Raw genomic sequence first — 26,525 nt, 5'->3', positions numbered from 1 at the left:
TCGCCTGATTCTTCACTATGGCAAATCCAGTCGACCCGGTGCTTTCTTCCTCCTTATCGACATCCGTATCTTCCCCGGTAGTACCGTCGCAATCCATGTCCGAAATGCATCCACCCACGTCGCAATCCGCAAAACCATTTAAGCAGCCCAAACCCAAAGAGGGCGATGCAGCTGCCGCCGACGGCGACCAGAAGCTCTCCCCCGCGGAACTGAAGAAGAAAGCTAAGGCTGAGAAAGCGGCACGTCGCGCGCGCGAAAAGACCGAGCGAGAACAGGGACCCGGAGGTGCCTCTGCCGGAGGACCAGGCGCCGCGACGGCTGCGAAGAAGGGCACAGCTGGAGCAGGAGCGGGACCTAGTTCCGGTATCGGTGGAAAAGAGGGGATGTTGCCGTCAAGCGCGGCGCAGAAAGATAAGAGATATAGAAGGGGATCGGCGGTTCAGACTCAGGGTGGTAGTGGTAGTGGTAGTGGGGGAGGTGGAGGAGCGGGCGCAGAGCAGAAGAAGAAGCAGGAAGATAAGAATGTGGCTGTGTTTGGACATTTGTATGGACAGCCAAGGAGGACGACGATTGCGGGAGCTGGGAAGGAGGTGCATCCGGCTGTTTTGGCGCTGGGATTGCAGATGAGGGATTATGTGGTTTGTGGGAGCAGTGCTCGATGTGTGGCTACGTTGCTTGCGTTTAAACGGGTATGTGATTGGATTACTGCTGCTACTGCTGGTGATAATGACGACGCTGATGGGCTATGAATAGGTGATCGAAGCGTATACGACTCCCTTAGGCACTTCCCTGGCTCGACATTTGACTACCCATCTGTCTCACCAGATCACGTATCTCTCGACGTGTCGACCGCTCTCAATCAGTCAGGGAAATGCCATACGAGCTCTCAAGCTGGCTATCTCATCTATCGATCCGTCCGTGCCAGAGGCGACGGCAAAGTCGTCGCTGAGCGACTTCATTGATAGTTTTATTCGCGAGAAGATCACCGTGGCGGACCAGGTGATCGCGGGCAGCGCGGCGCAGAAGATCCAGGACGGTGATGTGATCGTGACGTTTGCGGGCAGCTCGATCGTGAAACAGACGCTTCTGACGGCACATAAACAGGGCAAGAAGTTCCGCGTCTCCATCATCGACTCTCGTCCCCTGTTCGAGGGCAAGACCATGGCGCGTACGCTGGCCAACGCCGGTCTGGACGTGCAGTATTCCCTCATCAACGGCGTCAGCCACGCCATCAAGGACGCTACGCGGGTATTTCTGGGTGCTCACGCCATGACCAGCAACGGACGATTGTACTCGCGGGTTGGCACAGCGCTGGTCGCCATGTCCGCCAAAGAGCGGGCTGGCGGGGTCGAAGTCCCTGTGATCGTGTGCTGCGAAACGGTCAAATTTACCGACCGGGTGGCTCTGGACAGTATCGTTGTCAACGAGATTGCCGACGCGGACGAGTTGGTTTCCACGCAGTCCTCTCCGCAGGTGCTGACCGGTCTGGGGGACACAGCGGCTGCAACGAGCGCGTCAGCGGAGACCAAGAAGGGCAGTAAGCCAGCGGCGCCTCCCCCGACAGAACAGAAACAGACGGGCGTGGCGAACGGAACCTCTCCTCTGGCAAACTGGAAGGAGACGAAGAACCTTCAGCTGCTGAATATCATGTACGACGTGACACCGGCGGAGTATGTGGACATGGTTGTGACGGAAATGGGTAGTTTGCCTCCTAGTGCGGTGCCAATTGTGCATCGGATGAGTACGAATCTGTAGGGATATTAAAAGTTTCTGTTAGTAGCTAATGGCATATCTTTGGTATAGCTTTGATAGCTCCATATGGTAAATCTTGGCAACCGCATATTTCCCTCTACCACCACCCACCATCAACAACACAACAACCTCACAACATAACACAGTCAACCCTCCAAAATGGTACCCCCTCCTTCCCACTCCCCTACCAAATACTAACAAATGATATAAAAAAAAGAGTAAAGACTCCTCCCCTACCCAAATCCACATGCACCACCCCCGACTCGCCGACTTCTACGAAGACTTCACCCGCCCACACACGTCCCCACAACTGATCAACTCCTCGAACACAAACACAAACACGCACACCCACGCAGCCACAACATCTACAACAACCGCCAACGGCACAGTCACGTACGGATCCTCATCACCTACGTTGGTACCCTCGTTCCTTCCCATCGAAGACATCTACGTCGCGCCGCAGTATCAGCCGCCGAACCCGGAGGACGAGGACGATGTGGTTCCGGACCAGCACGCGGCGTTTGGGATTGCAAGAGCGATGGAGAGGAGGAGGGAGGCTGTGTGGAGGGATCTGGGGCTCGAGGGGTTGGTTTGGTCAGGTGGGCTTGGGAGGAATAATAGTGGAAGGGGGAGGAGGAGCGGATTGAGGGTGTTGGATACGGGGAGGGGAATGGGAGGGAGAAGGGTGGTTTGTTTACGGTGATCTCTCTTTTTCCTTCTTATTTTTTTTTTTTTTTTCAAAAAAAAGAAAAACGAAATAAGAACGAAAGAAAAGAAAGAAAAGAGAGGGGGAGAGAAGGGGGGAGAGAGAATTACTTTCTACTTTAAAGTGGAAGTGTATGCCCTATTGATACCCAGTCATTATCGTTATATCCGCATTATGTCTACTCGAGCCCGTTCATACAACTTATGTCCCAGCTGTTTCTGTTCGCGCTCTTCCTCGTCGATTTCGCGTCGGTGGATCGCCATCTGTGCGTAGGTGCCCGCTGCGCGCCGCTTGGATAGCGTGCCGGGATTGATGACGAGAACGCTATTAACAACCTATGCAATCAATTAGCAATAGCATTAGTGTCGTCAACCGTCTCGACTTGCCTTCACAAAAGGAGGAAGCATGCTCGGTGTGATCAGCACGTCCGGCCGCACGTTCCACCATTCGCCCAGCTTCATGTAGCTGACGTCCAGCATCGCCCCCGTTGCTATGCCGTCCTCGGTCCCCGGTCTGGGGAGCGAAACGCGCGACGACGGCGGGAATATTGGAAGAAAGTGCCGTTGCTCGATAAGATAGTTCGGCAGTCGCGTGAGCAGATTGCCTTCCTTGGGTCGTCCGTGGAGTACCTCTTCCTTGCGCAGTTCGTACAGCACATCGTGCGAGCCCATGCCAATTACCGTTTCGTTCAAGGACAGCGTGACTGGGTTAGACACCATGCGCACTTGCTTGGGTAGTCCGAGCTCCTTTTTCGGCAGCTGCTCCTGCGGCCAGGAGACGTGTTTGCTCACCGCATCCCGAACCGACGGCACCAGAACAATGGTGATGCTAGGCACTGCCGCTGTGAGACGCTGTAGTGGGGTCGAAATGCAATGCCGAAACACAGTCGTTAGAGTCGCTGTGTCCGGATCGATTCCGCTACTTTCTGGGAGTTCGAAATCCCCCGATGCCAGCAGCGGATGTTCGATGTCCAGGAATGGCCCCATCAGTATGACTCCATCTGCGTACCGGTCGGCCGCCTTCTGGCAAATTTCATGCAACGCTTCAAATTCTAGGTTGTCATCCGCCGTATATGGTCCCGAAGTGATTAGGATATTTAGTGGCGACGGTCCAAACCCTTCGAGGCGTTCGTTGGTGTTATCCAGCGCCACAACGGACGATGCAGCTGGGGGTAGGAGCGGCATTGAGAGTACTTCCTTGACTGAGAAGTAACTTCCCGAGGCATTGATGCCTCGGAGAGCAACAATCTGGCCGGGGATGAAGTTGACTGACGGTAGCGAGTCGATTTTCAACGGAACCCGCAAGCCGGCTCCCGTTCGTCTTGAGGTTTCCAGCACAAGGGACGCCGGGTTGAGCTTCCCTTCTAAGCTGTCTGATGCGATTCGCCCAACAGCAACGATTTCGCTTGTGCTCTGGATAGCCGCGCTGCCAAACTGAACTTTCTCAGTCTCGTATTGTTTCTGAAACAACGCCATGAACTCGTCGATTCGATCGTCTAGAATCTCAGACGCCTCCGACTGCCGCATTGCCATGGGTTTGTAACCGAATTTCTTCAGATCCGTATTCGCCGTGGGCTTTATCCGAGCTTCGGGGAAAGGCGCTATGGGCGTGTCTGGCATTGATAACTGAGGGTTAAGGGTTTCGAGAACTTGCCCGGGATTTTGACGTTCCGCGAACGGGACCGACCTGGTGCGGTTAATTGATGCCATTCACAACCCCAGTTCCATAACACATACTGTAATCCATCAACTCCAGTCCCGCTGTTCGTCATTTTCCTGGGAGTTTTGGCACCAATCGGGGATTCCTGGTTGGCCGCTTTTCCAACCTTGGACGTAGACGGCGATGCGAAATCGAACTTCCGCTTCGTTGAGCCATTGGCAGTATTCGGGCTTCGACCATGGGGTGTATTTGGAGACAGGCCGTCTAACCTGAATAAAATCGAATCAATACGGACAGATCATTCCGTAGCGACATACAACTTACATGCCAAATACATCAGAGGCCGTATTAGCCCTCGGGGTCGCTGTCGTATTTCTTCTGTTCTCCACCTGTCGTCCTGTCTTGCTTCGACTTTCGCGCTCTAGACTTTCCTGTACATCTCGCTTGAACAGCCGAACCGTGTTCAAGTTCAATTTGGTCTCCTCCGCGCCCATCTTCAAACAATAAGACTCCCATTTGTAAAACAGCTCCTGCGGGGAGATGGAGTGTACACGCAGAATGGACTGCAGCTCCGCCAGGACATCCTTGGGAAGTCCATCAGGGGTAGCGAAAAGCTCATTCAGCTCTCCGACCACGTCCTCCATGATGTCGACTCAATGCGATCGGGATTTAGATCAGTGGTCGTCTGAAGGCGTAATGAAGGAACACGACGCGTAGAAGCGAGACGCGCTCAAATGATGACCGCCTGCCGGATGGGGAGGACCCGCATGGACCCGGGTTTTATTGTGATTTACAATTACAATTCATTTGCAATTACGTATTCAGTTTCCTTGAAGATCGCCTCCAGAGGAAAAGGAACACGGACTAGAAAGTCCATTGCCCATATATAAGGGGCTTGAGCACTCCACAGACCACATTTGGACGTCCATCTCTCGAACATTCCCTAACTACTCTGGAGTAGTTAACAACCTAGTTAACTATTTAGTTGGTCGATTGCGCGCTTGTACATCTACTACCATGTCCGCTCCATCGGACGCCCCTATTTCGACGGACAGCTCAACAATTCTCTCGGAAACGCCAGATCAGAAGCCGACTGAGTCCTCCGAAAAGACGCACCAAGATCTGACTTCTTCAGACCCCCAGACCAATGGCAAGGACAACGAGCTCAATCTCCCACTATCGGCTGCAGACGGTCTCATCCAGAAGCCCTTCGCTAGACCTCTCGAGACCGCTAAGTCCCCTCCACCCGCGGAACTCACAGCCGACCAACAAGCAAAATACAAGACGGTCCTCGATGCCGTCTCCGAGTGGACCGCCGTGCCAACAACGTCCGCAAAGAACTCTCCCACAGAACCCATCACCGACAATGAGCGCATGTTCTTGACCCGCGAGTGTTTGCTGCGGTACTTGCGAGCGACCAAGTGGAACGCACCGGAAGCGGTGGCCCGACTCCAGCGAACCCTAACATGGCGGCGGGAATACGGGGTGGAAATGCTGACCCCGGAACATATTTCCATTGAGAATGAGACAGGGAAGCAGGTTATCCTTGGGTACGATATCCATGGGCGACCCTGTCTCTACCTCCTGCCCTCGAACCAGAACACAGAAAAGAGTGATCGCCAGATCCAGCATCTGGTCTTTATGCTGGAACGGGTGGTCGACCTGATGGGCCCGGACCAGGAAACTCTGGCATTGATTGTCAATTACAACGATACTAAGTCGGGCCAAAACGCCAGTGTCGGACAGGCCAAGCAAACCCTGAACTTTTTGCAGAACCATTATCCGGAGAGACTGGGTCGAGCTCTGGTGATTAATAGTGGGTGAACCATTTTTCCCTGGCTTTTATGCATCCTACTAACCTGATCGATGTTGCGCCAGTGCCCTTCATGATTATGGGATTCTTCAAGCTGATCACGCCATTCATCGACCCTCAAACCCGGCTCAAGTTGAAGTTCAACGAAGATCTCTGTCAGCACGTTCCCCCCGGACAGCTGATGAAGGCCATGGGTGGTGATGTCGAGTTCCGATACGACCATGCAACCTACTGGCCCACCCTGATCCAACTGACCGAGCAGAGAAGAGTCGCCTATAAGGAGCGGTGGGTCCAGGGCGGAAAGCGCATCGGAGAATTTGAGAACTATCTGAAGACCGGGGCCAGTCCAAGTCTGGCGCAGAGCCAAGAAAATAATTGACGCCTCATCAGTCTTCAGCATCGTTGGTCGCTCCTTTTTCCTTTTATTTATTTATTTTTATTTTTATTTTTTGGTCTATTTCCTATAGAGGACAGTGGCTTTGCGTTATCATTGCGTCCTATTGGATATTAAGCTCTACCTGTTATACATAACGGCTTGCTCTTTTTTTTTTTTTTTTTTTTTTTTTTTTTTTTTTTTTTTTTTTTTTTTTTTTTAGATTACTTGTTGGATTGTTTGATTTCGTCACCGTTCTATATCCTATATCCTAGCATTACTTTGGCTTCAAAAGCGTGCAGAATCGAATTGCATATAGACGCATTCTACACGATATCCTCGACTATGAACTAAACTCCCTGACTCATATACCATACGATCCTGGTAATTGAGGGGCAGTCGTCCATGTCTCGGACAGCGAGGTCTGTGACCGGGGACATTCAGCCCTAATGTCACTCGAGGATCGGGTCCCGAAGCTAGTCGCCATGGTGTGCAACACAATTGGCGTCGGGACATCTAGTCATGTTTTCTTTTTTTGGGGTTTTCTGTGACTTTGTCCCTGTTTTTCTCTCCATTCCCCACTCTCCATCCAGCAATGGGACCTGTCGATCCCCAGCCAGAGTAAGTTGACTGACATAGTTGATTAGAGGGAAGGGAGCTTTAGCTTTGGATGGTGGTGGTGATAATCTTTTCTTTTTTATTTTATTTTATTTTATTTCTTTATTGCTTCAATAACTGTAAAACTCCTCCCTCCCCATCCCAAGAACCATGCAGTTCTTCCTTTTCTGGAAACCTAGCGCGGCAACGGCGGCAGTGAACCAACCATCATTCATGGAACGTCAGAACATTGGGGTTTGCATTTGTTTTATTTATTTTATTTTTTACTACATAGTATGATACTTTTTTATTATTATTTATTTATTTATTTATTTTTATCTGCTCCACTACCATTATCCCCTCCATCTAACCACACCTCCATCCATTAGACCCTCCTCCTACTGGTACGAAGCCCTCTGATAGCATCCATCAATCATGACGGCGGATGAAGACCCGACGGGCAGAACCAGCGCTTCGCAACCACCGCCTACTAGACCCGCAGGTGTGCTCTCCACTACGATGCCGACGTACACCACCACCACCACTGCTACACCTCCGATCACCACCCCTTTCCACCACCACCACCACCACCAACATTACCAATTTCGCTCCCCCGTCCCAGATTGGAAATCCGGCTACGATCACGAGGGAGGTTTTGTGAAACCCTCTTCTTATCTACGGCCGCGAGGGCTTTCGCATTCAATGGCCTCAACCCAGCCCGAGGGGGCGATTGATCGGGAAGAGCGTCAGGGTTTAGTAAGTTTCATTTTATTTTTTTTTTCTTCAGTCTTGCTTGGTTTATCCCTTTGGCTCTCTCTATATATCTCTCCCTCCCCTCTCTTCTGTGATCTCCGTTGGAGCTTTATGCAACCCTTGAGGCTTCCGAATCGTCAAGGCAAATTGACCTTCACAGTCTCCCTTCCTCAAAGTTTTGTTGATGCGTGTATAACCGCCGTTGGACTTGTTCGGTTAAATGTGTCGAGGCTTTGGCTAATAGGACCCGGTCCATTCTATCGGCTCTGCTGTAGACTGCCATTCGCAACTTCCTCAAAGTCCGTACCAGTTACGATGTCCTTCCACTTAGCTTCCGTCTCATCATATTCGATACCTCCTTATCGGTTAAAGAGAGCCTAAATATTCTGATCCAGAATGGCATGTGCCCCTCCTCCTCACTCGTTTCGAGTCGCAATCTCCGAGCCCCTCCGAAGCATCAGTTGCCCCGCCAGCGGGCCACCTGGATCGTGAAGTCAATGTGCTGACAGGATGGGCATGGCTGGCCCAATCTACAGGTATCGTATCAGCTCCGCTATGGGATTCCAAAACTTCGACCTTCGCCGGTCTCTTGACCACTTCAGACTACATCAATGTTATCCAGTACTATTTCCAGAACCCCGCGGCTCTGGACCAAATCGATCAGTTCCGACTAGACAGTCTCAGAGGTGCGTATATATCCTATCCACAAATACCATGGGATCATATCCGGGCTGACGCAGGGATTGCCTCAGAGGTGGAAAAGGCACTGGGTGTTGCACCGCCGGAAACCATTTCGATCGACCCGGAACGACCTCTGTACGAGGCCTGCCGGCGCATGCTTCAATCCCGGGCTCGGAGAATCCCTCTGGTCACTAATGATAGTCAAACCGACCGGTCCCACGTCTTAAGCGTCGTCACACAGTATCGTATTCTAAAGTTTGTAGCCGTCAATGTCAATGAGACGCAAAAATTGAGGAAGCCTCTGGGAGAACTCCGGCTGGGTTCTTATCAAAATGTGGCGACTGCGTCAATGGATACCCCTGTTATAGACGTTATTCATATCTTGGTGGAGCGAAGCATCTCGAGCGTACCAATTCTAAATTCCGAAGGTGGGAGCTACGCTATTTGATCTTATAGCGGGGTTCTCGCTTGCTAATCGACTCGGGTCATTCTTTTAGGGGTCGTCTATAACGTCTTTGAAGCCGTTGATGTAATTACTCTGATCAAAGGTGGTGTGTACGACGACCTGAGCTTAACTGTCGGTGAAGCATTGAAAAAAAGGTCTCAGGTATGTGGCTCTGAGCTTGAATATCTCATGTCGTGGTCAGCTGACATGAGCTTTTGTAGGACTTTCCCGGAATCTACACATGCTCTCTTAACGATGGTCTGGATACCATCTTCGACACAATTCGCAAGTCGCGCGTGCACCGGCTGGTCGTGGTGGACGAGAACTTCCGACTAAAAGGCGTCCTTACTCTGAGTGACATCTTGCAGTACATTCTCTTGGAAGGCGAAAATGACGAATCATCATGACCGGAGCCTGGGAAATGCGTTCGGTGTGCTATGCGTACACGTAAATTGCATTGGATTGGCGTTTATTAAATGTTTAACTTTATCTCTTTCTGAAACTACTGCACACATAAAAGGAAGGTGTTGTATGAGCCTAAGTTTTCGCTTTCGATCGGTTTCCTTACCCGGCCAAATTCATGTTTTGCCAACGGTTTACCCAGCATTGGCGCTACCTGCTTCACAACAATAGATTTCCTTTTTGTTTCTTTACTCATGGGTGGCATTTTCTAGATTTCACATGTTCGTCATCTGTTGAGATATATATTGTATTTTCCCCGTCCTATACCGCAGCTAAGCCGCGAGCTGTCGGAAGGCAGAAGTATGCGCAACTGCTCTTCTTTTTGTCCAATCCTTGTTTACATAGACGATCGGATGCGCCTTCCTTATGGATTTGGAATATACAAGGAAGTTGCGAGCTTACTAATTGTTGAACGGAGGTTGGGTGGCATTCTGTCGGCAGTAGCTCCTGCGACTTCTGCGATGACTCTTGTGCCCAATATTGGAGTTCACCCAATAATCTAAACGGCTGTACTTCAATTCATGGAAGCTTCCAAGGCTCCCCGCACATTTTTCGGCATCTGGAGTGTCCCTCTCATTATGGGACTGCTTGATAGTCTTCGTTCTAGGTCCTCATCCAGGGCGGCCAAAGAACCCTTGCGACTGAGACAGTCCTTGACGACCACACAGCCTATCAAACATTCACATATAAGGAAAGCTAACACTTATGGAAATGCATCGACGGAGGCTGCACATAGCAGTCAAGACGTGACGAAATCGAATCGAATTGGAAACGGCAGTCCCAAATCAGAATCCAACCGCCAGCAACGCTGCTATAGCCTTCATGCCGGCTCACCAGTTTCCAAGCGCACTGCTAACCAATCACAGCTTTCATCGACCCAGCCGAAGCGTTCAACCCGAGGCTCTAGGAGATTGAATGGCTTCATGACACTCCTTCACCCTCGCAGGGCTCATACTCGTAAAGGGTTATCCGGACACGTTGACGACGCTACATCGGGATCGAGTCATGCACATGACGATTGTTTTCAAAGCCTTGGCACCCAGGAGGATCAATGTCCACAAACTCGGAAGGAGATTCAAAGTAGCATTTATTTGGATGTTAATCTGGAGTCTCGAAATGTGAGCGACAACACCACTCAATCTCTCAACTCCGAGCAAACAAGCGGAACTGTCTGCCGCCATCCATCAAGGTCCACAAGTACGCCGATTGCTCTGGTGGACCCTGATTATGCTTGCCAACCCCCATTCAGTGAAGACGAGCAAACCATCCATGAAATACCAAGTTCCAATCCCTTTTCAGACCCTTCCAATGATACCGCTGTATGTTCCATAAGACAGCAGAGCTCCGATTCGACCGACACAGGTGCTCAATTCACTCATACTTTAGAGAGTATTGAGACGGGAGGTGCCCCACTCACGGAGCATGGTTCCAGTACATTGCTGGGGGGCCCATCTCTTCGAACATCCTCGATTGGTAGCAACCGTTTGGTGCTCCTTGATCAGTACGCAGCCGCTACTGCGTTTAATGAGTTTGGCACCAAACTAGGCCTGAGCCCCCTTATGCTCGACAAGAGCGGTCACAACATCGATGACGTTGGTAACAATGCTCAAAAAAGCTACGGTCAGTGCGTAGGTCTCTTGTCGTTGCTCGATCTGACCAAAAGTAGGGACTTTCGTTGGTACTACTAGTGAACAGAAGGTTTCGAAGCGTCGGAATGGGATCTTTGGGCGAATGCGATCGAGCCGCCACCTGAAAGAGACTACAGTTACAGCACAACCACGACCACTGCGACGAATGAAGACATTTGCACATTTTTCTTCTCGGACCTATACGATGACTACACTCCGGGGCAAATCATTGGACTGGCTGGCCCAGCTTGGAGGTCACAGCTTTTTGAGCCTCCCTGCAGAGCATTTCCCTTCGATACTGAAGCTTCCAGTATGTTTCGTTGCCACTGCCACGTACTTGAAAGTCTTTGGTAAGCGTTCTGTCCAAGAGCTAGGTGTCGGGCTGCTCGAATAGATGAAACTCATTAAGGCCGAATCTAGGGCCGAACGTACGGAACCTCTTTCTTGATCCCGGTGACATGAAAATTGCCGCCCGGACATATCGGTATTTTGCCGACCAAGTTCTGTCGGCCGAGAAGGAGCAGGATCGGATTGAAATGACGCTGAGAAGCAGCGAGATGCCCGTCGACCTGGTCAACATAATCAGTCAGGAGGCCCCCAGTCCTAGCTCGGCGCAGGTACTCGGCGTCGCATGGGTCTTCAAGGCGCTTCTAGCGGGGCTTCCGGGGGGAATTTTGGGGTCGAGCCAGCTCCATCGAGCGTTAGTGGATATCTACTACAAACACACAAGTGGGAGCATTGGCCGGAGACGTAGCAGCGACGGGGTCTCGGCCCAGAGTTCGGCCCAAGCCACAGCCATCGGCCTTGCGGTCCTGGCACTTACGCGACCGATGCAGTACAATCTTATCTGCGCCGTCTTTGGGCTCAGTGTGCACTTGTTGGGGGAAACCAGGCGCGCCGTCGACTTGGAAGATGGGGGAGTGGCAGGGGTGTTGACTGCGGAAAGCCTCGGTCGAGTTCTGGGGCCACTCCTCAGCGATGAGGAGCGGGAGAGGGAACCAGATACCTTCCGCGCCATTGAGCAGGAAATCGAGAGCCAGAGGGTGGCAGTTATGTTGATTGAAGGTTGGCCGAGGGTCAGCCGACGACTACGATTATGGAACAGTCAAGGCCTCCCATCTTTTGCATGTACGCGTCGAGGAGGCAGCAGCCAGGATAGGTAAACGGCCATGGTTGATGGTTCCTTGCATGAGCCGCCCATGTGATATAGGCTAGAGGTTTGGGGGATCAGAACTGAGTTTATCGGAGCCAGAATTAAGCAATAACTACTTGGTGGGAATGACACGTCGCTAGAGTTTTCTGAGTCATTTTGAGCGCTTTTTCAAATTAACTTTTCCTCGGTTTGCCCCTCTCTTATAACCCTCCCCTCTTCCCTAAATATATATATATATATTTTTAATGTTTGTTGTTTTTGTACGTACTCTTTTACACTTATTATTTTCCTTGACGCAAAGGTGACAGGGAAAGGACCCACCCCAGGCTGTAAAAATAAAACTGATTGGTCCAAGTGGATCATCCGACGATCCCAGGCCGAAGACCCACTCTGTACAGCCGAAGTATGTATGTACTCCAGAAGCTTCCCAGTCGGGTTTTGACGATGACGATCAACTCTGTACCTTTGGATTCCCCCGTTAGGCCCAGGTACATGGAAGGGATTCAACTCAGGTACCAGGTACTGTAGAACGACTGGGGCTATTTCTCAACAGAAAATAGTATATTATTTTATAGTATAAATTGTTGTTTTAAAGTATAAAATAGAGAGGGATGTATCTGAGTATACTATGGAAATAATCTACCTAAGGGCACGTAGTACGCCAAGTAGACCTACATCAAAAGTCGGTTACAAATTATGTTGAGACAGTTGAGACTTCAAGCCTTCCAAGATAGTAAAGACTACGGCTCAGTAGGAGCTCTTGGACTTTTAGGCCGTTGAATGATATTATTGCCTCAACAGGTAGAGATAGTCGTTGATTCAACCCGGAGTCCAGACCTCGCAGGACGGTTGAACTTTCCTTGGAAAACTATAGGCCGGGAGAAGAAGGTCCAACATAACAGCGAGCCAACAGAGCCGATACTGTGGAGGAGGGAAAATCAGAGAGAATCCGTATCATCGTATAATATCCCTCTCGCTCACTCTTTCTTTCTCTACCCATCTCTGCCTTCCATCCCATCTATTCGTCTATTCGTCTATTCGTTTATTCGTTCGTCTATCCATTAATTCATCACTTCTCTAAAAGATATCCAAGTTGTTTCAGCTGTATCAAATTCTCATTGCTGCCGATCATGGATCATTCCAGTGCTCCCCCGGCCATGGATCCTGTTAGTGCTCTCGCATTGATGGCTCACTGCAAATCACCTAATCCGAATACGGTGGACGATCTGGAAAACAACCACGGCTATGACGTCAACAATTTCTATCCTACATACACAATTGATGAGTATCAGGCTCAGTTTAAGCCACAGTCTCAGGCGGTTGTGGTCCAGCCTGCTTCTTTCCAGGATACTTATCCACAGACTGTTTCTCTCCAGGCTGTTTGTCCACAGAGGGTCCGGGTACACCCTGCTTCTTTCCTGGATACTTCTCTGCAGAATGTTTCTCCCCAGGCTGTTTGTCCGCAAGGGGTCAGAGTCCAGCCTCCCAGTTTTTCTCTCGAGACTGTTAATCCCCAGGATAATTCTCGTCTCTCTTCTTCCTCCTGCTGCTCTTCTTATTCTGTTACCTTTACTTGTCCTCCCCCCTCTTCTTCTTCATCTCTTTCACCCCCTGATTGTAATCAATTCGGACAATTTAGCTCCAGCGAACAGACTCCATCGTCGAGAGCAACCAAAGACCGGGGAGCCTACAGCACCCCATCAAAAAATAAGGTGATGAAGAAGCAGCCAGCTACCTACGCGAGAAGCCAAGCATTGCGCGAGCGCAACCGTATTGCGGCCAGTAGATGCCGCGAGAGGAAGAAGGCCCAGGAGGCGGACCTCATCCAACGGTCGCAGGAGTTGGTGAACAGACGAGAGGGATTTCAGGACAAGCTCAACGGAATGAAAGACGAGCTGATCAAACAAAAGAATATGGTTTTTGCACATATCAATTGCGGAGAGTCGGGGGTTCAATCATATGTGAATACTATGGCGAGCATGCTCGATATTGGTGCGATTTTGAGTAGCACCTAAAACAGTGTTGCCTTGACTTGTCTGGGGACATATTACATGCAAAAATGGCCCGGTGAACAGTATGTTTGTGCAGGATATGTCTAGGGTGGTTGATATTACTAGGGTTGATTTTCTGGAGTCTTGGGTTTGTCTTGTCTTTGCTAATATCTAGGTAATGTCTATTCCGGCGCTGAAGGGAGGGTCGGATTGGATTCTTGCTTATGTGCCGACTCTTTTGGGCGCTGCCAATTTGTACGTGTTCACCGGCTAGAAAAAAGATCAAAATACTTATAGCTAGTGTACCATCATCCTATATAGAATATTACTTACTTTAAGAATAAGTATCCCTAGTATATCAATAATGTCCTTAGATAGAATGATAGAATAAAAACGGTACTGTATAACTAGGACCTAGCTGCGACGATTTCTCTTACATGTATCCTATCCAGTAGAGGAGTAGTGAGTGGAGACTAGTATGCTCCCAAATAGATCCACCCAACATGAAGAGGCTCATCATCAAGCCTCCATAGGATTTATCTTACCCCTTGACGAGATTGCCCGAGATACATACATGTCATGGCAGTGGTGTCGACGAGCAAGAACTGGGTAGATCACGAAGCCGAGAAGAAGACAAATTTGACAATTCAAGCAGCTCACAGGGATAGAATCCAACCATCATGTAGTGGGGTACACTATATCTTGATGATTCTGACTACTTTACATGAAGATGGTTTCAACTGTGGGAGGTAGCTTACCAGGGCGTCAGGCTTGGGTATTCGGGGAGGCGGTGGCCTCCGCATTTCCATCCTACATCAATATGTCGAGACTGATTGACTGTCCGTGACGAGTTGCCGCGTCAGTGGAATTTTTCTTCAAGATACAGTGTAGAATGGTGGCTTGTCGATCCAGGGGGGAAGATTAGGAAGTCCACTCCACATAACCAGGGAACATACAAATGATGATATCCTTGGGACTTGGGATTTTGGTCCGGTGATTGACTCTCTGATGTAGATCATGGCGCTGTTAAAGTTTCTAGAAGGGGTTTTGAATCGATTGGATAGTACTGGAGTGAGAGAAATCCCTCAGTAGGCACATAACAGATAATAATAGCTGGTCAGTTAGGACTATAGAGGGAGGAGAGAGAATGAATTCCAGAGATCAGATGACATCACATGCCCAGAACAGAGCATCAGCCGACAGCCGACTTCTTTTCTCTTTTTGGTTTCTTCGTTCGTTTCTTCTTTCATACGTAATAATTGTCATTAATAATTGCCATCTCCTCTACCCGATAGCCGACTGACGATGACTCTATATATCCCCATGGTTCAGCTGCCCTCTTCTTACCAATGTGATCAATATCCATCATGGCTCCAAAACGACCAAACTTTCTTCTCATCGTCGCCGATGATCTCGGCTTCTCCGATATTGGATGCTTCGGTGGAGAAATCCGCACACCCCATCTCAACCGCTTAGCACAGGAGGGCATCCGATTCACTGATTTCCATGCCGCTGCTGCTTGCTCGTGCGTCATTTGGGATCACAATCCAGTGTGCCAACTAACGAGATTACAGTCCCACCCGCGCCATGATTATGACCGGGACCGATCATCACATCGCTGGCTTGGGTAACCTGGTGGAATGGACCAATATCTCCGGCCAGAACGGTCCTAGAGGCTCCCAGATCAGCACCGCCCCGCAAAGGGGCATGCCCGGCTACGAGGGCTATCTCAACGAACGGGTCGTCGCTCTCCCTGAGATACTCCGGGATGCCGGCTACCATACCCTCATGTCGGGGAAATGGCACTTGGGCCTCACGCCGGAGCGTTCCCCCTTCCACCGCGGCTTCGACCGATCCCTGGCCCATCTCCCCGCCTGCTCCAATCACTATGCCTACGAGCCCCAGCTGCAGGGTGATGATGTCACACCAACCTTCCTCCAGGCCAGCCACATCGCACTGCACATGGAGGACGACCGGTATGTGAAGAAGCTCCCCGACGGCTGGTACTCGTCCGACGGCTACGGCGACAAGATGGTCCAGTACCTGCGTGACTGGCATGATCGCGAAGATGACCGGCCCTTCTTCGCCTATCTGCCGTTCACCGCGCCCCACTGGCCCCTCCAAGCGCCCCGTGAGTACATCGACCACTACCGCGGGGTGTATGATGACGGTCCCGACACCCTCCGTCTGCAGCGTCTCCAACGTCTCAAGGAGCTCGGTATGATCCATCCAGATGTCGAGCCGCACCCTGTCGACGCCGACGAAGTCAAGCCCTGGCACGAGTTCACGCCCGAGGAAAAGAAATTGTCCAGCACAGCCATGGAGGTCTTTGCCGGCATGGTCGAGTGCATCGATGCCAACGTCGGCAAAGTCGTCGACTACCTTTCCTCCGTCGACGAGCTCGACAACACGTTCATCTGCTTCCTTTCTGACAACGGTGCCGAAGGTGCCGCGTACGAAGCGTACCCCATGGTCCAGAGCGGCGTCATGCCGCATCTGCAGAAGTACTACAACAACTCGCTAGAGAACCTTGGGAATGCCGACTCCTTTATCTGGTACGGTCCACGCTGGGCGCAAGCAGCCACTGCCCCCTCCCGACTGTACAAGGCGTTCACCACCGAGGGTGGCGTACGCGTGCCCTTTCTCGCCCGATTCCCGACCTCTATCCCCATCGCCGACCATGTCCGGGACGGCGGTATCACCGACCAATTCGCCACCGTCATGGACCTGGCTCCATCCATCCTGCATATGGCCGGCGTCACCCACCCGGCTCCCACGTACCAAGGCCGCGAGGTCGTTCCCTTGCGCGGCCGGAGCTTCTACGACTGGGCATGCGGCCAATCCTCTCTTATCCACGACCAGGACTTCATCCAAGGATGGGAAACCTGCGGCCGTGCCGCCCTGCGTTTTGGCGACTGGAAAATCGTGTACATCCCGAAACCAAAGGGCCCGGAGCGCTGGCAACTCTACCACCTCGTCGACGACCCGGGGGAGATTCATGATCTCGCCGAGACGCATCCGGATCGGTTGGAGCAGCTGCTGAAACTCTGGGATCAATACGTTGTCGAGACGGGCGTGATCCCGCTGAGTCCGGATCTAGGGGATTTCATCGAGGCCACCGAGGCGCAGATGCCTGAGAATGCCTGGATGGAATACGACTATTGGAAGAAGGGGGCGCGAGAAGAGCCAGAGAAGTTTATGAGGAAGCCGCCGCGGTTTCAGCGGAAGTAGTAGTCGTCTTGTATATGTCTATGTCTATGTTTATGATTATTGGATGTATTGATTAGCATGGAATTATGGTTCTACATACTACAGTGTACTCCGTATATATGTATGGTATGGAATACTATATCATAACAAAGAAATCCGCGAATACTTCACGTCGTACACATCGTGAATCCGCCCACGTCCGCGATACATCCTGTCGTCTCATCATCTCTTCCAGCAGGAACAGCGCCTTTTCGACATTGGGATGGCGCTGCGCCGAGATATCATGAACATTCGAAGAATGAGAACGAGAACGAGACGGATGAGAATCATGGCCTTTATTGCGATTCTGATTCTGCTGATCCGACATCGCCATACGCTGCATAGTCTGAATAATCCAGACACGCTGATCGTATGAACCCTCCAGTCCCGCGACAAACAGCGGCCAGACGAAACCGATGGGAAGAGCCCGAGAAGACACACCAGACACACCGGACGCTAAAGATAATGATTCAGATTCAGCCTCAACCCTAGCCAACTGAACAATCCCATCCACAGCACTTCGCACCCGATCTGTCCGAGGATAAATAGCAAATGCCACACGATGAAGATAAATAAAAACAGCTAGGAAATTAGCAATATACTGCCGAAAGCAGCGACACACTTCAACAGCGACCCGGGGTTGAAGGGTATCGAAGAGAGCCTCGGGAGTGCGATGAAGATCCAGGACTCGAGGACGGCCGTTCCAGAGGGATTCGAGGTCCGCGTCGACCTGGTGGGCAATCTGGAGGACTTCGAATTCGTCGCTGACGGTGCCGCGGCTGCGGTGGTGCAGATCGATATGAACAATTCGTCGGATGATTTGTTGGGTTTGAAAGAAGAAATGGAAGGATGGGTTGAGGATGGCGGTTTGGATTAGATAGGTGGGTTGGGCTAGGGTGTCCTCGTCTTCCTCGTCCTCGTTGTTGTTGTTGTTGTTGTTGGTGGTGGAGTCAGAGCCCGGGATATGCTCGCGTGTGGAGTTGGAAAGAATGCCCAGCTCGATGAGCGGATCGCCTTCACGACCCGCGATCAGAGCTTTAATATCAAGTAGAGATACCCATGAAACGATTAAATGGCCGAACCCTGTCCATTTCTGGGTCTTACGATGGAATCGCTGCAGTAACCGGTACGCAGAATGGAGGAAAGAGGCTCCCGGAGGACACAGTTCAGGCACAGATATCAGCTAAACGATTCTATTAGTTGAAAGACTACTAAGGGAAGGGTGATAAGACCTCAGACATCATGAGGAGGAATACAGTCGCAAATATGCGCTTCAACGTGCAATGGCTCATATCTCCCAGGAGATGCGAACGTATTTCTGAGCTCGCCTGCTGGTGATATGTCGGTGCTGTTTTCCACTGTTTGTCTTCTCGCGTGGGCATGTGGATATCAGCGTAACAGTAGATGCTGTTCAATAAGGGTCTGAAATCCCGAGACTGATTGACTATTGCATTGCGCACGTATTTCCATTCCAGGTTCACCGACCCGAAAATAGTTGGAGGTGCTTCGGACTCCAGGAAACGCATCAACAGCTGTTGCTGCTGTTGCTCCTCGTCTGTCGCTTTTGGTTCTGACCACGGACTACTACCGGGGAGGTTGGCTTCCACTCCATCCAGACTACCATCTCTCGCGACGGGGGCCTCCTCAACTGACTGCGTCCAGGACAGAGCGCTGGGAGAAGCCACGGTACTGGGAAGCTGGAAATCAGAATACCTGCTGGTCAAATCCAGATGTCTCTGCTCCAAATCGGAGGTCGTCTCTCCGTTGAATCCGAGTATGTCAACACCCCCCTGGACATCCATTTCACACATAAGGCGCAAGGGACTCTGCTGCTGACGACGCTCCTCAGGACGCAGAACGGTATCGAAGAAGTTCACATCTGGTCGCTCCGGAGTTGGAGAGACAGAGACAGAGGTGGCTGTAGGATCCGGTCTCTGGGAACGACCATTGCGTCGAGATGCCACGAGGCCTGGAACAATCGTTTTGTAGATACATTGTAGATGCAGACGAATGCAATTGGCACAGACGGGTTTAGTTTCGTCGCAGCGTACCTTACGTGCTCGACAGGTTAGACAGCCAGTGCGTCGACGGGGACCTGATCGGCCTAATCCCCGAGCTCTGGGAGGCTGTAATTGTCATTAGCTAGGATATACGAGATGACGAAAGATAGTAGATAGTATACCTCCATGGTAGATTGGAATCATGACGGTAGATGAGGGGGTTTAGATGAGGGGAGTTAGACGCTGTTGGATGATTCTATGAAAACCCCGCACTCGGGCACGTGGTGTGATTGGATGTGGATTGTGTCCTTTATATAAGAGTAATACAACATAATATAATAGGATAGTATAGTTAGGGTTTATGATAGAATGAATCTGTCTGTCTGATGAAGGAATGAATCAATCATGTATTCATAGCTTAATCTCGCTAAGAACCTGCAATACAATCATCATAACATGGATAGAATCAACCCAAACTACCGACCCAAAGTCCGAATCCTCACTTTCTCCCCCATACACCGATCCATATGCAACAGATGTCCCCGCTCCCTCCTCACATACGTTGCAAAGCAAATAGCAGCCATCGTGATGGCCCCGTAACTGATATAAACCGGGAACTTGAACTGCTCAGGGTGCGGAAACACGATGGTCATTGCAAAGGAGACCAGTTCCCAGATACTTTGCAGTGCGATTTCCGTGGAGGAGAATTTCGCGCGCGATTGTGGGTCGATGCCCTGTCTCTTAGCAATCTTTCTTCGGAATAAGACCAAAAAAAAAAAAAAAAAAAAAGATAGAGAGGAAAAGAAAGAAGGAAGGAAGGAGAAGGGAAAGAGAGATACCTCCTGAATAAGCAACTGTATCGATAAATCAAATCCCCAAAGACCCAACCGACTCAATGCGACTCCTACCACTAAGCACGTAGCGGCCCGACCCTGCTGTACAACGTCCCTGAACATAGCAAAACTCGCCACCGGGGCAGCCAGGCAGGCAAACTGCCAGTTCAAGAACCACAGACCCGATCGAATGGGTCCGATTCTTCGCATCAGGACCGGCGCCACCCACGTCCCTGCTATCTCGACGAGGATGGCGCCAATCCGCATGGTGCTGACCTGGATCGAGGTGAACGAGGTGCTATGCAGGAGGTAGGTGGTCATGGTGGGACCGAAAGAGAGAACGGTCAGGTATAGTAGACTGAGAGCAAAGGAGGGGAGAACCATGGGACTTGCAAAGTAGGCGCGCCATGGGTCTGAGAGGGATTGTGTGGTAGATTCTATCGTGTCTGGTAGTCGTTCCAGGTTCGGGACGGATTTGTAGACCTAGTCGTACTTAGCTTGGATTTGCCAAGTAGATGGGAGAGGAAAAAGGAATGTGGACCTGCGCAATAGCAATGTATTCCACCCACACCGTGGTGAAGTTCCATACTAGAACTATCCAGATGGCGAGCCTCGTTGAAAACCCATCGATCAATGAGACCGCCAGAGGAGCCAAGAGTTTACAGAAGAGATCGATGCGTCTCATGGTCGCATTCAGATCTATACACTTAGTTTGCCCATTCTTTACTGTCCGATGGAAGTACCTACCTTGTTTAGAGATATGTAAAGCATTCGAGATAACAATCGCCTGCACATTGTTAAGACAGCATCACAGACAGATAGCGCTACAGATGCTAGGGAAACGCACCCAATCGCGTTCCACGGCGACCGAGTTCGCCGACGCAGCGAGCTTCTCTACACAGGCAAACAGAACCGCAGCAATAAAAACAAGCGGAGAGAGGTAAGACGAGCTTGACGGCTGCAGAAGAACCAAGAAGCAGGCACAGGATGCTACCACGGGAAGTCGTTGCCAGACTTGATCGATCGTATCAGTTACGAAGACTCTGAAGAATATTATCGTCCTCAACATCAACATACCGATGGACATGCGAATCGCCTTCAACCGATTAGACCGATCCACCACAGAGCCCAGCGATGACGAGAACAACACGGACGACAGGGACCGTACCAGCGCGTAGACCGATGCATACAGCAAAGTGTCCCGGAAAATGGAGGCTAGGAATAACACCGCACCGAATTCAAACAGGCGTGAGTTCCATGTCGATAGAAAATGAGAGACGTAGAGTCGACAAAGGACGGACTTCGAGATGGTAGGAGGGGTATCGGACGAAGACCCCAGGAATTGTTGGTTCTCTAGGTCAGAGACCGTAGTTGATTCCATGCTGAAGGGATGGATGGATAGACAAATGTGATGGTGATGTTGATGGCCGACCCATGAACTGGGAGATAGATGGGATGGGCCGGAAAGGCTTCGGGTTGTGTCGATCCGAATAACCTTACGGTATTCCGGATATAGTAATTCGAGAACTATTACCCATAAGAATACACTGATTGATATAAGAGATTCTAATAAAATAAAGATCGATAATACATGCCAATACGAACTGATTATACCCTGATGCAGAAAACTAACTATAGAACAAATCAATCTCTTTTCTCTTGTCTATCGCTTTACTCGACCCATCGCAACCCCTCCGGAGTCTTAGTCGTTCGTCTGGCCAACACCTCGCTGACTTTCTCTCTCACTCCGTCCTTGTGGTCCCATTTCTCAACAAACCGATCGACTGTCTGGCTCAGGCTCACGCCTTCCCTACGCACAAACTGCTCGATCTGTGTCTCGCTGGGTAGCCCATACGCATGGGGGTACTGACGGTAGTCGGTCTCACTCAACAATGGTAGCCGATCCTCGCCCTCAGGGATCGTGAAGAAGGAGTCCACTTCTTCCTTCGTCACCTCCTGAAGGGTCGCAGGCTGCCACGACGCCTGGCGCGGGGGCTTCGACATGAGACGGGCCTTGACACCTTCTACGAAGTCTGGGTGGCGCATGAACTTGCCAGAGACGTGGTGTTCGCGCTGGAAGGTCTCGGAGACGCTCCAATCCTTGCCCAGGCGCATCTGCCGCAGCGTCACCTTCAAGGATGTGGGCGAGCGAATCGACAGCGTCTGAAGTGTCTTCTGCGCCCACTCCTTCTGCTCCGTCTCCTGCTCCAGAGCCTGGAAGATCTCCTCCACTGTGTTCTTTTTAAAGCACCGGTCAATGGCGCTGCGCAGGCTGCCCGCAAGTAGCATGGGCTGCTCATGCAGCGGTGGGATGCCGGTGGAGTATTCCGACATGGTCTTGTTTATCAGGTCCAGACGCTCCGGCAGCGTGGCCGAGTCTTTAAAAACCAGCTCCGACAGACGGCTCGTCAGGTTCGCCAACACGCTCGAATCAAAGTAGTGCGTGGCCACACCCGCGTACAGCGCCTGGACACCGTTCAGCCGTTCCGATGTCAGGGCCAGGTATGTTCCGATTTCGCCGTCGAGACGGGGCAGGAAAAACGAGCCGCCCACGTCGGGGAAGAAGCCGATGGTCGTCTCGGGCATGGCGAAGACAGTTCGTTCCGTCGCAATACGGAAGGGGGCGTGAACGCTGAGTCCGACACCACCACCCATGGTGATCCCGTCCATGACGGAGATGAAAGGCTTGCTATACGTCGCAATGGCATGGTCGAGGGAGTATTCCAGGCCGAAGAAGTTGGTCGATTTCTTCTGGCCCTCGAGACCTTGTTCATTCTGTAGAGCCAGCGCAGCCACGTCTCCTCCGGCACAGAGGGCCTTGGGCCCAGCACCGGAGAGCATGATCACGTTGGCCAGCTGGGATTTCTCCCACTCCTAAAGTCAACCGCTTAGCAACGGCATCCTCGATATCACTCCATTGTGGGCGGAGAAGGACAGAATCAAATAAAAAGGCCAAGGTAGCTCACCTGCAATCGAGGGAGGATTTTCCGAACCATCGATCCATTCAGGGAATTGAGCTTCTTGGGCCGGTTGAGCTCAATCAACCGCACTCCGTAGAGCGTATTGAATAAGACATCATCGGGCTCGTCTTCAGGCAACGGGGTAGGGAGTTTCGCGGTCGTCGACATCTAGTTTGTCCATTAGCACACCCGCCAGGAAAATGCAATCACCCATCATTGGAATCATACACGAGCTGTCGAGGCAAATACTGGGTTGGTGGCTTTCGCGCGGAGAGGCATTGCTACAGGAGAAGCCCGCGAGATCCAGCTCGACGGTGTCTGGGACCGGTAAAAACTGCGGATAAACATCAGGCAGACCTCGGCCGAAGGAGAAAGAAAGGAAGAGACGGACGAACGGGGAAAGAGTGAAGAGGGCGGATTAGGTTTACCAGCAGCAGCAACAGATGAAGCGGCAAAGGTGATCTCCGCCTCGCTTGACCTCGGAGTTTTTTCGCGCGGCGGGATTTTCCTTGTCTTCCGAGCTCAACAGCCGAGTTAACCAGAAGTTCATCTTGATTTTTATTTGATTTCAATTAGTTTGGTTTGTCTTGGTTTGTCTTGGTTCCGTTTATTTTATTTTTTATTTTTTATTTTTAAATTGCTGGGCTTCACTAGGAATTCCTGTCATATCACTAATAGGATAGAATGGACTCATAGGAGAACTGTCATACATAATCAAATCTATTTGTACAGATAAATAACACACGTTAATATAAAAAGTAGTCCAAATACGGTAGAAATCCATATCGCCAACCAAGCCAATGCTATCAATACAAAGCCTTCGCAACCTTGCTTGTCAAGTCCCTCGAATGTTGAGCCAGAATACGGTCCAACGCCTGCTTCTCAATGATCAATCGTCCCGTCTCCAGCAGATCCTTGACATCCACATCCTGACGGTTCAGGATCTTCGCATGCTCACCCACCTGGCGCACCTTGTCGAACAGTTCTTCATCCAATCGGTCCGTGATCAGCGTTGACCGGCCAAATTCCCGACCCCAGCTGTTGACCTTGAATATCTCGGAGATCAGATGGGTTGTGGCATCTTCTGGAATCGATATCTCGTTGTCCAGGATGATCAATTGGCCTCGTCGGTATCGGTAACTCAGAGCGATCCGCCATGCCTGGTCGTAGATTTTTTGAGGAAGATCGGTCGAAAAGTCCCGCGGACGAGGCCCAAATGCCACACCACCTCCCTTACGAGTCGGTGAAGTCTTGTCTCCCACCCGCGCCTTACCGCTGCCCTTCTGCGCGCGCAGCTTCCTATGGCTGCCATGCACTTCGTCCCTCCACTTGGTGCTGGCAGTGCCTTGTCGGGTCATGTCACCTTCGTACACCACGGCTCGGTGGAGAATATCTTTCCGCAGAGGCATAAGGAGATGGTTTCGAGGGTATTCGACAAACCGCAGTGGCTCCATGGAAGGGAAGGAGTAGGTAGTGGCCTGAACGGGCTGTGTCCAGACAGGCTTGGGAGTGGTACGGTCTGAGGTTGTCTGCGCCTCTGTGGCCATGGACCGCGACAAAGTCTTCGCGAGGCATCGTTGCTACACCAGACCATCGTCTAAGTTAGCCTGTATTCTCAGTGCAATCGATGAAAACCCAACGAGGAGACCCGAGGGAGGCATGGGCGGAGAACAGTACCGTCATGGTCTCAGACCCCGAGAGGAGTCCCCCAGAGCTGCGAGAGAGCCATCTCAGGGCTCGCAGTGCATCACTTCCTGGCATTTTTCTGTTCACAGAGCCCGCAGAGAAGGGGGGATGTCGAAATGTGATGGGGCTAGTCACCAGAGCAGACGAAGCAGCAAAAAGTTCGGACGATGCGGTCGGCGCTAGCCCGCTGAGGCTTGGCTTCGACTGCGAAAAAAGTTCCACTCCAGCAGCCTCAACTCCTCTCTACCACCATCACCACCTCCCTCTCCTCCCTTTGACGCCCTTCATCCGTCACAATGGGCCATTGTGAGCGAGCTTCCAAGCCTTTGCTTCAATGCCTACATAAAGCTTGTTCTAGAGGCCTCCAGGGCCTCCAGCTCCATTCGACTCGGGCCTTCCAAACAACGGCTCTGGTTCGCGAGGAAGCCCAGACCGAAACTAAGAGCCAGCCTTTTCACAAAAACCCCGATCCGGAATTGGTGTCAAGTCCTCGGTTGGAACGGAAATTGTTACGGCAGGGCATTTCCCCCATTGGTTCTCGTCGACGTCGTGCCGCATTACAGTCCTCGGCCAACATCCCCTTCGAACAACTGCCGTACCAATGTTTCCAGGAGGCACGCAAAGTGCTGATTGCCGACCGGGAGGAGAAGTTGAAGGAAATGACGGCAATGGCGGAGAAGATCGCTCGACTCCAGGCTATCCCTACGGAAGAAGCGGGCGGGGAGCAAGTGAGAAAGTCTAAGCTCCGGGCTATGGAGCTCCATCTCGAGCACCTGAAGGTCCTGGCGGATGTCAATGATCCGCTGGTGAAAAAGAGATTCGAAGATGGACAGGGTATGGAGCCCCGAACCTGACCGTCAATTTACGAGGTTGATCTCTAACCAGTCTTGGTTGCAGGTGACATGAACAAACCCATCTATCGTTACCTGGCCGATCGGAAATGGAGGGAATATCGACGTAAGATCTTGGTGCAACGGATCACGCAGATGAAGGTCATCCCCGACGTCCTCCCTCATTGCGACCCTGTGGCGGACACCAAGCTTTACTTTGGTCGAAACGCGGTTCAGCCTGGAGAGTTCGTCAACTCGCAGCTGAGCATGGTGGCTCCTAAGCTGGATGTGCAGCTATTCGAACGGGGCGAGAAACTCGTCACTATTGCTGTTGTGGACCCGGATATCCCCAATGTCGAGAAGGACGGTTTCGATTACAAGATGCATTACCTAGCCGTCAACATCCCCATCTCGGCCACGTCGACCAAGGTTGACCTCACCAAGCTTTCGACTGAGTCCCAGGTGGTCCTGCCATGGGTACCCCCCGTTGCTCAGAAGGGCAGCCCCTACCATCGACTGTCCGTGTTCATCATGGAACAGAAAGAGTCGAAACCATTGGACTTCGCCGCCGTCAAGGCCAGGGAGACGGACCGCGACAACCTGCTCCTACGAACCCTGCAGGCTCGGTACCATCTGAAGGCCATTAGCGCGCATTTGTTCAGGACCCAGTGGGACGAGACCATGGCAGACGTGATGAAGCAAATCGGCTATCCGGATGTGGACATGGAACTTCGCCGGAAGAGGCCCGAGGCCCTGCCTTACAAGAGGAGAAACCCTTCAACCTTCCGGTGAAGGGTCTCTCGCGTCTGCGTATTCCCTTTTTGTTTCTGGTGTTCTATCATTTGGTCCTCAAGGTGTACTGTACAATTTGATATGTATGAATATATATGCATAAATTTCCAACAAATCCCATTCATTCCCAACTCCAGACTCCCGCGATCTCATGCTGTAGAT

At 51.3% G+C, this 26,525-nt stretch overlaps 11 protein-coding genes across 11 annotated transcripts; 7 read left to right on the top strand and 4 right to left on the bottom strand.

Annotated features, from left to right (window-relative positions):
• Positions 1-17: 17 nt before the first annotated feature.
• ATNIH1004_001570 (translation initiation factor eIF2B subunit delta) lies at positions 18-1,755 on the top strand (the record flags this gene model as incomplete). The annotated part of the gene is made up of 2 exons (XM_033566269.1): positions 18-689; positions 754-1,755. 2 exons carry the CDS (start codon positions 18-20, stop codon positions 1,753-1,755), a joined length of 1,674 nt encoding a protein of 557 aa, XP_033432026.1.
• A 244-nt stretch (positions 1,756-1,999) lies between these two features.
• Positions 2,000-2,399, top strand: ATNIH1004_001569 (Apc13 domain protein; the record flags this gene model as incomplete). The annotated part of the gene is made up of 2 exons (XM_033566268.1): positions 2,000-2,351; positions 2,392-2,399. 2 exons carry the CDS (start codon positions 2,000-2,002, stop codon positions 2,397-2,399), a joined length of 360 nt encoding a protein of 119 aa, XP_033432025.1.
• Positions 2,400-2,619: 220 nt separating this feature from the next.
• POL12 (DNA-directed DNA polymerase alpha subunit POL12) lies at positions 2,620-4,761 on the bottom strand (the record flags this gene model as incomplete). Its single annotated transcript, XM_033566267.1, has 4 exons — positions 2,620-2,793; positions 2,851-4,144; positions 4,195-4,386; positions 4,442-4,761. 4 exons carry the CDS (start codon positions 4,759-4,761, stop codon positions 2,620-2,622), a joined length of 1,980 nt encoding a protein of 659 aa, XP_033432024.1.
• Positions 4,762-5,134: 373 nt separating this feature from the next.
• On the top strand, positions 5,135-6,309 carry ATNIH1004_001567 (CRAL/TRIO domain protein; the record flags this gene model as incomplete). Its single annotated transcript, XM_033566266.1, has 2 exons — positions 5,135-5,933; positions 5,996-6,309. The coding sequence occupies 2 exons, from the start codon at positions 5,135-5,137 to the stop codon at positions 6,307-6,309; spliced, it is 1,113 nt and encodes a 370-aa protein (XP_033432023.1).
• Positions 6,310-7,335: 1,026 nt separating this feature from the next.
• On the top strand, positions 7,336-9,186 carry snf4 (AMP-activated serine/threonine-protein kinase regulatory subunit SNF4; the record flags this gene model as incomplete). Its single annotated transcript, XM_033566265.1, has 6 exons — positions 7,336-7,656; positions 7,898-7,952; positions 8,049-8,339; positions 8,394-8,762; positions 8,832-8,941; positions 9,001-9,186. The coding sequence occupies 6 exons, from the start codon at positions 7,336-7,338 to the stop codon at positions 9,184-9,186; spliced, it is 1,332 nt and encodes a 443-aa protein (XP_033432022.1).
• Positions 9,187-9,762: 576 nt separating this feature from the next.
• On the top strand, positions 9,763-14,037 carry ATNIH1004_001565 (uncharacterized protein; the record flags this gene model as incomplete). The annotated part of the gene is made up of 5 exons (XM_033566264.1): positions 9,763-10,861; positions 10,908-11,219; positions 11,290-11,934; positions 12,731-12,755; positions 13,662-14,037. The coding sequence occupies 5 exons, from the start codon at positions 9,763-9,765 to the stop codon at positions 14,035-14,037; spliced, it is 2,457 nt and encodes an 818-aa protein (XP_033432021.1).
• Positions 14,038-15,380: 1,343 nt separating this feature from the next.
• On the top strand, positions 15,381-17,244 carry ATNIH1004_001564 (arylsulfatase; the record flags this gene model as incomplete). The annotated part of the gene is made up of 2 exons (XM_033566263.1): positions 15,381-15,538; positions 15,588-17,244. 2 exons carry the CDS (start codon positions 15,381-15,383, stop codon positions 17,242-17,244), a joined length of 1,815 nt encoding a protein of 604 aa, XP_033432020.1.
• Positions 17,245-17,359: 115 nt separating this feature from the next.
• Positions 17,360-21,476, bottom strand: ATNIH1004_001563 (uncharacterized protein; the record flags this gene model as incomplete). Its single annotated transcript, XM_033566262.1, has 8 exons — positions 17,360-18,445; positions 18,519-19,380; positions 19,824-19,996; positions 20,102-20,578; positions 20,637-20,794; positions 20,843-20,882; positions 20,943-21,109; positions 21,173-21,476. The coding sequence occupies 8 exons, from the start codon at positions 21,474-21,476 to the stop codon at positions 17,360-17,362; spliced, it is 3,267 nt and encodes a 1,088-aa protein (XP_033432019.1).
• A 290-nt stretch (positions 21,477-21,766) lies between these two features.
• On the bottom strand, positions 21,767-23,334 carry ATNIH1004_001562 (mitochondrial 37S ribosomal protein mS47; the record flags this gene model as incomplete). The annotated part of the gene is made up of 3 exons (XM_033566261.1): positions 21,767-22,969; positions 23,062-23,223; positions 23,284-23,334. The coding sequence occupies 3 exons, from the start codon at positions 23,332-23,334 to the stop codon at positions 21,767-21,769; spliced, it is 1,416 nt and encodes a 471-aa protein (XP_033432018.1).
• Positions 23,335-23,861: 527 nt separating this feature from the next.
• On the bottom strand, positions 23,862-24,602 carry YML6 (mitochondrial 54S ribosomal protein uL4m; the record flags this gene model as incomplete). Its single annotated transcript, XM_033566260.1, has 1 exon — positions 23,862-24,602. The coding sequence occupies one exon, from the start codon at positions 24,600-24,602 to the stop codon at positions 23,862-23,864; it is 741 nt and encodes a 246-aa protein (XP_033432017.1).
• Positions 24,603-24,682: 80 nt separating this feature from the next.
• On the top strand, positions 24,683-26,363 carry ATNIH1004_001560 (mitochondrial 54S ribosomal protein mL38; the record flags this gene model as incomplete). The annotated part of the gene is made up of 3 exons (XM_033566259.1): positions 24,683-25,047; positions 25,100-25,575; positions 25,639-26,363. The coding sequence occupies 3 exons, from the start codon at positions 24,683-24,685 to the stop codon at positions 26,361-26,363; spliced, it is 1,566 nt and encodes a 521-aa protein (XP_033432016.1).
• Between the last annotated feature and the right edge of the window lie 162 nt (positions 26,364-26,525).

This window comes from Aspergillus tanneri (assembly GCF_003426965.1).
Source record: "Aspergillus tanneri strain NIH1004 chromosome Unknown AapTan_2_pilon_pilon_pilon, whole genome shotgun sequence".
Lineage (NCBI taxonomy): Eukaryota > Fungi > Ascomycota > Eurotiomycetes > Eurotiales > Aspergillaceae > Aspergillus > Aspergillus tanneri.
This window is presented reverse-complemented; position numbering and strand designations above follow the sequence as displayed.